At 45.8% G+C, this 11,230-nt stretch overlaps 1 protein-coding gene across 6 annotated transcripts; it reads left to right on the forward strand.

Annotated features, from left to right (window-relative positions):
• Positions 1-452: 452 nt before the first annotated feature.
• Positions 453-8,916, forward strand: LOC311148804 (E3 ubiquitin-protein ligase RNF14-like). 6 transcript variants are annotated; one of them, XR_014614947.1, is made up of 11 exons: positions 453-814; positions 1,051-1,181; positions 1,294-1,833; positions 1,982-2,279; positions 2,644-2,816; positions 2,909-2,948; positions 5,666-5,858; positions 6,156-6,743; positions 6,897-7,057; positions 7,448-7,536; positions 7,839-8,916. XR_014614947.1 is itself a non-coding variant. In XM_084185784.1 (6 exons), exons 1-6 carry the CDS (start codon positions 664-666, stop codon positions 3,050-3,052), a joined length of 1,437 nt encoding a protein of 478 aa, XP_084041910.1. In that variant the 5' UTR covers positions 453-663; the 3' UTR covers positions 3,053-5,491. The 6 variants fall into 6 exon arrangements, 1 of the variants encoding a protein (XP_084041910.1); XR_014614948.1 differs by having other exon boundaries at positions 6,897-7,010; XR_014614950.1 differs by lacking the exons at positions 7,448-7,536; positions 7,839-8,916 and having other exon boundaries at positions 6,156-6,398; positions 6,612-6,743; positions 6,897-7,265.
• Positions 8,917-11,230: the final 2,314 nt, after the last annotated feature.

Below are 11,230 nucleotides of genomic sequence, written 5' to 3' on the forward strand. Positions count from 1 at the left end.
TGATCCAAGGGGTAAATCAATCAAAGTGATTGGGGTTTGTTTGCTCAATTTGCTTCGCCAACACTATTACTTGTTATTATTCACTCTTGCATCAGGCTACTCTGTCACTTTAACGTAGAACGATAATAGTATGGGCTGCGGATCCAAGAAGTGACGCACAGGGATTCCGATTTTGTGCTGCTTTCAAGACAACTTGGAAACCCGTATACCCTCTGAGTAAAAAGTTATTTACGCTTCCTATTGGTTCCTAAAGTTTTTGGAGTACAGCTTTCTATTGATTGATTCTGATACTTCCAAGCGGGAAACTCGGAGTACCCACCTGGGAGGTATCAGAATCAACCAATAGGAAGCTCTACGCAAATAAGTTACGTTTATTTTAACTCTGAGTTCCCGACTTTCCGACATGACATGAATGGGGCATGAGTTTCCCACTGGAAGGTATCAAAATCAACTAATAGGAAGCTCTACGTTTCCGTGTTCCAAGGTTTCCTATAGGCGGGCACAACAACATTAGCGCTTCGGAGGTAATATAAGTACATTTACGGTAGTAAAAGAGCTAAACCAACTCGAAGGAAGTATTATATCTAGTGTAGGCCTATTATTCTCATAAACGTAGCTATAATAATACGTTTAGAAAATTTAGTGAAGTGACGCTAGAGTGTTATGAACGCGGACTTGGAAGCTCAAGAGGATGAACTGCTGGCGCTCGCGAGTATCTACGGTAAGGAGTTCCGACCGGCTGTGTCAGGATTGGGTGGAGAAATCCTGGTCTCTTTGGACCTACCTCGGGACTTCAGTGTGATTGTCAAAGCAGGTTTGGATTAAAATAATAGTGATTATTTTATAATTTATGCAAATCACCTCAACTCACAATTTAGAAACCATTTTATGAGTCTTGAATTATTTTGATCTCACTACCAGTTTTATTGTAGCCTTTAATTAGGCTATGCTACAATAGAAGTTGACAAAACATATATTATATACTCAGGGTATGCTGGTAAAGCAGATGAATGGTATCCAGGCTTCTTTTGTCTTTATTGTGATACCAAGGTGACAAGCACAGAGATTATGTCATATCTTACCTCCCTCCTCTGGTGCTGACCTTCGACCTACCTTTGGATTACCCCTCCACCTCATCACCCAAGTTTATACTGAGCTGTAAGTGGCTCTCCCATAGTCAGGTATGTTTAGTAAAACCTTTTGTGAGTAGATCAATAATGTATTCAATACTGTGAAGTGTATTGAGTTTTAGACATCATTTGTATGTGTAGTAATCATTTATTAACCTCTCAGCTCTCAGCAGTGTGCAAGCATTTGGATGAGATATGGCAGGACACTGTGGGCAGCGTGGTCCTCTTCTACTGGGTCCAGTTCCTCAGAGACGACCTGCTCGACTTCCTGCATATCCAGCCACCGCTGGAGATCCCTGTCAATGACCAGGGCAAGGCCACTCCATCCACTGAGGGCAGAGAGGCTGGAGACTCTCAGGGGGCTGCAGAGGGCAGTGTTGTTGGAAGTGTAGTTGGAACATCTGATGAGGCTGCAGTTTGCCTGGACCCAAGGGCCCTCTCAATGTTAGCCACAGACACAGACCTCCTGGTGCAGCTGCTGGACTATGATGAGAGACATAGGCTGAGAGTGTTTGAGGGACAGGCATATGACTGTGGGATCTGCTTCATGAGCAAGTTAGGCTGTAGTCAGTTCAGAGAGTGTGGCCATGTTTACTGCAATGAATGCATGTCGGAGTACTTCACGGTCCAGATCAGAGACGGGAACGTCCGTGGCCTTACCTGTCCAGAGCCTGAGTGCAGCTCCACAGCTACACCCTCACAGGTAATAAAAAACAGAATTGAATAGATAATTATTTTGGAGATCAAAGTTGAAATACAGTTTCCTCAGTGAATATCTGAAGTTAACCTGTGTGAAACTGCTATTCTACACTATGTGGAAACTAAACTCAGAGAATGAACTGTTGTTGAAGGTGAAGCAGTTGGTTGGGGAGGAGTTATTCACCCGTTACGACCGCCTCCTGCTCCAGTCTACTCTGGACCGCATGGCTGACGTGATTTACTGCGCCCGCAAGGCCTGTGTTGCCCCAGTGGTGCTGGAACCGGACACAACCGCTGCCCTCTGCCCCTCCTGCCGTTATGCCTTCTGCACTATCTGTCGCAAGACCTACCACGGCACTTCCAACTGTAAGCTGAGGGCAAACACACTCCTGACCTCAGGCTCTGACTCAGCTGCTGAGTCATCCTATGTAGGCATACCTCAGACAGAAGGTAAGAGAAACCATATGCAACCAAATGAACCACATGGAAGTCTGTTGATCAGTCACACTTTCGGAGGCTTGGTGCTGTGTGAAAACCTACAATGAAAGTGTGTGATTGTGGAAGGTAACTTAGAAGAGAATGTTTCAATACATCTTAAATAAATAAAACACAATTTCTGTATTTGAGATGCTGTGCTTCTAAGCACTGTTGTGGCATTTAAAGTATCAAATGTTTAGCTCTGTCTGGAGTCTGGAATGCCATAACTCACTATCCACTGTTGAGTCATTGCAGTCATTCCAGATTACTTAGGTTCAATCAAACTCTTATCCCAGCTTGTGCTCCATTTTCTGTGTTTGTCTGTTTCTATCTTTAGCTGGGATCCAGGGCCTATGGGAAGACTATGCCTCAGGCAGTGAGGAGAGGAGAAAGTTCCTGGAGAAACGCTATGGGAAACACATTCTCAACACAGTGGTGGAGGAGAGCCTGAGTGAAGGCTGGAAAGGCCAGAACAGCAAAGAATGTCCATCCTGCTGTGCCAACATACAGGTAAGCCTGAGCTCTATAACCAGCCTATTGTACCTTTGGCATCCCATGGTTTGACGTCATCCTCCTGACCAGTGTGTATCCTCTCATTACAGAAGAATGGTGGCTGCAACAAGATGGCCTGTTTAACCTGTGGTCAGTACTTCTGCTGGGTGTGCCTTAGTATCCTGGACAAAAATAACCCTTACAGGCACTTTGAAAACCCTAACACTGCCTGCTTTACTGCCATATTTCACTGACAATAAGGTTGTGCTACTGTTTGATAACCCTGTGCATGTTATCTTACAGTTCAAGTTCAGATCAAATCATATTTATAGTCAATGCTGTCAGATTACTATATGAACAATCAAAAATCTGAAGCATGTAACAAAACCTGCTCAAATACCTCAACCCATTTGTTTCCTGGTTCAAGTGCAACTCAACCAAGGTTATGGATGAACACAATCATTTTCCAGTTAACGCAGGAACCATTTGACAGAAGATGTAAACAGTTATTGCATTATTTTGGTGAAGATATGCAGCAGGGGTATTCAACTCTGACCCTACGAGGTCTGGAGCCTGCTGGTTTTTAATTAATTGCACACACCTGGTGTCCCAGGTCTAAATCAGTCCCTGATTAGAGGGGAACAATGGGAAAAAATGCAGTGGCACTGGCTTCGAGGTCCGGAGTTGAGTTTGAAGGGTCTACAGTTTAGCCCTCATGGAGCAGAGTTGAGTTTGGGCGTGAAGCAAAAAGTAAAACTTTCCCTTATTTACTTGTATAAAATATAACCTCTCAGAAATGCAGGCTTTTTCAGACCCCCGAAAAGGGCTTCTTACAGTTCTTTAACACATTTAAAGCTTTCTTTAAGATTTACCCCAGTCTTTGGCCAAATATGCAGTCAATAATCAAGCTTCATGCTATGCTACAATACAGTGAACATCAGGGCTCTCCAACCCTGTTCCTGAAGAGCTACCGTCCAGTAGGTTTTCGCTACAACCCAAATCTAGCGCACTTGATTCTAATAATTAGCTGGTTGATAAGCTGAATCAGGTTAGTTACATCTGGGGTTGGAGCAAAAACCTACAGGAGGGTAGCACTCCAGGAACAGGGTTGGAGAGCTCTGGTGCACATTAATAGCTTTAACATTTATAATTTTCTCTGTGTAAAGCATCACAACAATAAATATTTTCAAATGTCTGAAACCTAATTCTTGATGGATGCTTACAGTATCTGTATGTCATTTTTCATGTACAACTTTTTTAATGTTTACTACAATTTCTCTGTAATAATACATTTTTATGAACTCTGGATTCTGGAAATGGTTAGGATTCTAAATGAATAAATTATTCAGAATAATGATTAGTGAGTAGTACTTGATATGAGACTTGAATGCACAACTTACACTAGGCTAGAAGGAAATGCAGCATTTTACAGTAAGAGAAAACAAAAGGTTGATATGTGGTAAGAATGTGGTCAGACGAGAGTAATTCTCAGGTCTCTCCAGAGATGTTCGATCGGGTTCAAGTCCGGACTGTGGCTGGGCCACTCAAGGACATTGAGACTTGTCCCGAAGCCACTCCTGCGTTGTCTTGGCTGTGTGCTTAGGGTTGTTGTCCTTTTGGACGGTGAACCTTGGCCCCAGTCGGAGGTCCTGAGCACTCTGGAGCAGGTTTTCATCAAGGATCTCTGTACTTTGCTCCGTTCATCTTTCCCTAGATCCTGATTAGTCTCCCAGTCCCTGCCGCTGAAAAACATCCCCACAGCATGATGCTGCCACCACCATGCTTCACCATAGGGATGGTGCCAGGTTTCCTCCAGATGTGACACTTGGCATTCAGGCCAAAGAGTTCAATCTTGGTTTCATCAGACCAGAGAATCTTGTTTCTCATGGTCTGAGAGTCCTTTAGGTGCCTTTTGGCAAACTCCAAGCGGGCTGTCATGTGCCTTTTACTGAGGAGTGCTGCAGACATGGTTGTCCTTCTGGAAGGTTCTCCCATCTCCACAGAAGAACTCTGGAGCTCTGTAAAGGTGACCATTGGGTTCTTGGTCACCTCCCTGACCAAAGCCCTCCTCCCTCGATTGCTCAGTTTGGCCGGGCGGCCAGCTCTAGGAAGAGTCTTGGTGGTTCCAAACTTCTTCCATTTAAGAATGATGGAGGCCACTGTGTTCTTGGGAACCTTCAGCATTGCAGACATTTTTTGGTACCCTTCCCCAAATCTGTGCCTCGACACAATCCTGTCTCGAGCTCTACGGACAATTCCTTTGACCTCATGGCTTGGTTTTTGCTCTGACATGTACTGTCAACTGTGGGACCTTATATAGTGTGTGCCTTTCCAAATCATGTCCAATCAATTGAATTTACAACAGGTGGACTCCAATCAAGTTGTAGAAACATCTCAAGGATGATCAATGGAAACAGGATGCACATGAGCTCAATTTTGAGTCTCATAGCAAAGGGTCTGAATACTTATACAAGTATACAAGGCAAAGGGTAGCTATTTGAAGAATCTCAAATATAAAATATATTTTGATTTGTTTAACACTTTTTTGGTTACTACATGATTCCATATGTGTTATTTCATAGTTTTGATGTTGTCACTATTATTCTACAATGTAGAAAATAATAAAAATAAAGAAAAACCCTTGAATGAGTAGGTGTTCTAAAACTTTTGACCGGTAGTGTATGTTTATAAAACAATATATATGGAGGATTGGAAATTATGCAGACAATTAAATTGATAGAAGCCGCAATCTATCTGCAATATTAAAGCTGATCTACCCTCTAAAATATATATATTTTTAAATAATCAGACGAGTAATGATAGGAATGCACAGATGCCAATCATCCCTCTATTTCCTTACCACGCAGGGAGGAGGAGCTCTACCTAAACAGGATAAATAGGACATGAGACTAGATATCTCCAGATGACTTCACTGACATTGACCATAAAGGTTTAGAAGAAAACAGACTGGATAATTGGCACGTATCAGAATGGGTTGTTACACTGCACTCATTGCTCTTCTATTTATCCTTCACACTGTAAATGGACAGACTACTACAGGTCAGTGGAGCACAAACACATACTGTAGATTAACCTTTTTTTACATAAAAATGTACAGTCAAGGACATGAATACAAAATGTAATGTTTAAATTTTAGCCACTTAGTCTTGTACTTTACACTGGTTATCCCATATCAACGTGAGAATAACACATTCCAATTCAATACTGTTGATAATAAATACGACACAAATAAATTGAATAGGCTTTCAAGTCCACTGATTTTTTGCTGTTGTTGCAAACATTCATCTTCTGCATGAATGGCTCCATTTTATCTTACTGTTTGTCATCTGAGAACAGCAACTCCACCATCGAGCACTACTGATCCACCATTGAGCTCAGCAGCCCCACAGTCAAGTGGGACTCCTGCCCCACAAACGAGCTCAACTGATCCACTGTCAAGCTCAACAGCCACTTCATCCTCAACAACTTCACCATCAGATACAACAGCTTCATCAGTTGGTATAACACCCTCGTCAATAGATGTAACATTTTCTGGGTATAGTACAACTAACCCAGTTCCTCTGGTGGCTTCATTCTCAAGTAAGTTTCTCTGCAATGTATCAGATAAAATACATTATTAATCAAAGTAATTTAAATATAACTACCATATACTCTAATTATTGTCCCATTATTTTAAAATGTACAATTTTTGAAATTCAGAATAAAAGATAACCTTTTACAGAATTTACATTCAGTAGCAAGGTAAATTACACCTATCCTTTTCACACTTGTTTTTATATGTTTGCATTCTAGGGAAATGTTCTTCACATCCACCTCTGTGTTGTCTTGGACTCAACAATTCCTGTTTCAGAGGGTGCTTCTGTGATGTGGCCTGTCTACAGCTTAACGATTGCTGCCCAGACTTCCAGACTACTTGTGTGACCGGTACAGTTGGGCCGCTGTTTTATCATGTCTGTTTTTATGGAGGCCCTTGATCACTATTAATAATAGTTGTCAAATTTTGAAATTGTAGAAACTTCCAATTGTAAACATGCTACATGTGTCTGAGGTGGCATCATTTACTGTCTTTGTTTAAAGGTGTGCAGAATGGAACTTCCTTATCAGCCACGGTGTCCCCAGTCTCCAATGCAACCAATGCAACCAACGCAACCAATTCCACTTCCACATCATTCCCAGTATTCTCATTTCCAGGTTCCTTTAGTTTTCTTCTCTACCACATCAAAATGTGAATTTTCTAAGTACATTTTATCAAGGCTTTACATTTAACCTTCCTGTTTAATAATGTATGTTATTCCAATCATCCTAAAGGAAATTGTTCTGCGCAGCTGGCCTTGTGCTGTAAAGGCACCAACTTGAACTGCTTCAGAGGGTGCTTCTGTGACAAGTCTTGTCGGACTCAAAATGACTGCTGTCCTGACTATGCAGATACCCTTGATCCCTCTTTTTTTTAAACATTAACAGTTAAAGCGTACATGATGTGTTTGATAGTATTTTGCTCTGTACCTGTTTTGGGCAACACCAAAAACTGGCCTGAGTTTCAATGTCACAGGACACCCAACATCGAAGAGGGATGGGCAATTATTTTTTATTTTTTTTGCCATTAATGCAAAGTATGTCATATTTTTTAGACATTCAGACGGTGATTGGTAGTTTGAAGATATCCATTCTTGCTCCATCCAATTCAACTGATGCATCTCTTGAAGTGTCTATTCAGAAGGTAACTGCTTCTGCTTTCTCTTTGCCTATCTCAACACTCAGAAACAACAAATGCACTACTTACACATTTACATTTTAGTAATTTAGCAGACGCGCTTATCCAGAGCGACCAATGCTCTTAACCGCTAGGCTATCTGCCAGGGTGACATAGATCAGAATCAGTCATAGAATACCGGAAAGACTTGATTTGTGAATGTGCTCAAACACTTCAGAAATATGAAGTTAGGATGCATTGTTCTCTCACTTTTCACTTGTCTATCTCCCTGTCAACAACACCATCCTTATCTACTTCCTCCTTCTCAGGCAGCATTACAGCTGCAGGTCTATCTCAAGGCAACATACAGTGAAATCAGCTCCTTCAGAATCATCAAACTAAAGAAGACCGGAAAGACTTGATTTGTAAATCTGCTCAAACACATCAGAAATATGTAATTAGGTTGCATTTTTTCTTTATCTCTCTGTGTGAAACTAAACATAATTGATTATATTATGATGTAAACCACTTGTAATAGATGCTTCTAATGTACACTACCAGTCAAAAGTTTGGACACACCTACTCATTCAAGGGTTTTTCTTTATTTTTACTATTCTTTACATTGTCAAATAATATTGAAGACATCAAAACTATGAAATAACACATGGATCATGTAGTAAACAAAAAAGTGTTAAACAAGTCAAAGTATATTTTATATTTGAGAATCTTCAAATAGCCACCCTTTGCCTTGATGACAGCTTTGCACACTCTTGGCATCCTCTCAACCAGCTTCCCCAGGTGTCACGCCCTGGCTCTGGGGACTCTAATATGTTGAGCCAGGGTGTGTAAAGTCTATGTGTGTTGTTCTAGGTTTCACATTCTGGTATTGTGGTTCTATGTTGGCCAGTGTGGTTCTCAATCAGAGGCAACGTGATTCAGCTGTTGCTTGTTGTCTCTGATTGAGAACCATACTTTAGCAGCCTGTTTCCCCACAGAGTTTGTGGGATCTTGTTTCTAGTCTGTAGTGTTAGACCGTGAACTGTCACGTTTTCGTTTTGTCGTTTTTTGATCGTGTCTCTAATAAAGAGTATGTTTGCCTGCAACGCTGCGCCTTGGTCCTCATCTCTGTTCGACGATCGTGACAGAAGATCCCACCTGAACTGGACCAAGCAGCAAGTCCAGGAGCCAGCGCCTGAGAGATCTCTAGCGGATCTCCTTCGCCTCCTCGACTGGGTCAAGCCATGTGAGGAAGAGAGGGGCTTGACGTGGAGGCAGAAGGGCGAAAGGCTGGTGAGAAGCATGGAGACCTGGTCCACGGGTAGGAGTGAAGCCCATAAATTTTTTAGGGGGGGGCTAACGCCGTGGACGACGGGGCAGCAGGAGGCCGCCAGGTTACGGGAGTCACTGGTCACCAAGGGGAAGGAGGATGTAGAGGCACGGCGAGAGGTACTGGCGTGTGTTGCCAGTCCGGTCCGGCCTGTTCCTGATCCCCACGTAGGGCCAGTGGTGTGTGTTCCCAGTACGGTCCGGCCTGTTCCTGCCACTCGCACCAAGTCTACGGTGCGCGTCGCCAGCCCGGCCCATTCCTGCTCCCCGCACCAAGTCAGTGGTGCGTTTCGTCAGCCCTGTCCGGCCCGTTCCTGCTCCCCGCACCAAGTCAGTGGTGCGCGTCGTCAGCCCGGTCCGGCCCATTCCTGCTCCCCGCACCAAGTCTGTGGTGCGCGTCGCCAGCCCAGTCCGGCCCATTCCTGCTCCCCGCACCAAGTCAGTGGTGCGTTTCGTCAGCCCTGTCCGGCCCGTTCCTGCTCCCCGCACCAAGTCAGTGGTGCGCGTCGTCAGCCCGGTCCGGCCCATTCCTGCTCCCCGCACCAAGTCAGTGGTGCGTTTCGTCAGCCCTGTCCGGCCCGTTCCTGCTCCCCGCACCAAGTCAATGGTGCGCGTCGTAAGCCCGGTCCGGCCCGCTCCTGCTCCCCGCACCAAGTCAGTGGTGCGTTTCGTCAGCCCAGCTCGGCCCGTTCCTGCTCCCCGCACCAAGTCTGTGGTGCGCGTCGCCAGCCCAGTCCGGCCCATTCCTGCTCCCCGCACCAAGTCAGTGGTGCGTTTCGTCAGCCCTGTCCGGCCCGTTCCTGCTCCCCGCACCAAGTCAGTGGTGCGCGTCGTCAGCCCGGTCCGGCCCATTCCTGCTCCCCGCACCAAGTCAGTGGTGCGTTTCGTCAGCCCTGTCCGGCCCGTTCCTGCTCCCCGCACCAAGTCAGTGGTGCGCGTCGTCAGCCCGGTCCGGCCCGCTCCTGCTCCCCGCACCAAGTCAGTGGTGCGTTTCGTCAGCCCAGCTCGGCCCGTTCCTGCTCCCCGCACCAAGTCAGTGGTGCGCTTCGTCAGCCCGGCACGGCCCGTTCCTGCTCCCCGCACCAAGTCAGTGGTGCGCTTCGTCAGCCCGGTCCGGCCCGCTCCGGCCCGCTCCTGCTCCCCGCACCAAGTCAGTGGTGCGTTTCGTCAGCCCGGCTCGGCCCGCTCCTGCTCCCCACACCAAGCCAGTGGTGTGCGTCGTCAGTCCGGCACGGCCCGTGCCTGTTCCACCGGTGGCTGGTCCGGCACCGGTCAGATGCTTCACGCCGGAGCTAGAGCAATCCGCTCCACCAGTGTGCAGTCCAGCTCCGGCCAGCGGGGCCAGACCGGACCAGGGGTACTTTGGGGGGTTGGAGAGGGAGCGGGGATCAGGCCCGGAGCCGGATCCGCCGCCTAAGCAGAGTGCCCACCCGGTCCCTCCCCTGTGGTGTTTGGTGGGCGCGGTCGGAGTCCGCGCCTTTAGGGGGGGGTACTGTCACGCCCTGGCTCTGGGGACTCTAATATGTTGAGCCAGGGTGTGTAAAGTCTATGTGTGTTGTTCTAGGTTTCACATTCTGGTATTGTGGTTCTATGTTGGCCAGTGTGGTTCTCAATCAGAGGCAACGTGATTCAGCTGTTGCTTGTTGTCTCTGATTGAGAACCATACTTTAGCAGCCTGTTTCCCCACAGAGTTTGTGGGATCTTGTTTCTAGTCTGTAGTGTTAGACCGTGAACTGTCACGTTTTCGTTTTGTCGTTTTTTGATCGTGTCTCTAATAAAGAGTATGTTTGCCTGCAACGCTGCGCCTTGGTCCTCATCTCTGTTCGACGATCGTGACAGAAGGAATGCTTTTCCAACAGTCTTGAAGGAGTTCCCACATATGCTGAGCACTTGTTGGCTGCTTTTCCTTCCCTCTGCGGTCCGACTCATACCAAACCATCTCAATTGGGTTGAGGTCGGGGGATTGTGGAGACCAGGTCATCTGTTGCAACAATCCATCATTCTCCTTCTTGGTAAAATAGCACTTACACAGCCTGGAGGTGTGTTGGGTCATTGTCCTGTTGAAAAACAAATGATAGTCCCACTAAGCCCAAACCAGATGGGATGGCGTATCGCTGTAGAATGCTGTGGTAGGCATGCTGTTTAAGTGTGCCTTGAATTCTAAATAAATCACAGACAGTGTCACCAGCAAAGCGACCCCACACCATAACACCTCCTCCTCCATGCTTTACGATGGGAAATACACATGCAGAGATCATCCGTTCACCCACACCGCGTCTCACAAAGACACGGCGGTTGGAAGCAAAAATCTCCAATTTGGACTCCAGACCAAAGGACACATTTCCACCGGTCTAATGTCCATTGCTCGTGTTTCTTGGCCCAAGCAGGTCTCTTC

Source organism: Coregonus lavaretus (assembly GCF_964263955.1).
Source record: "Coregonus lavaretus genome assembly, chromosome: 21".
Lineage (NCBI taxonomy): Eukaryota > Metazoa > Chordata > Actinopteri > Salmoniformes > Salmonidae > Coregonus > Coregonus lavaretus.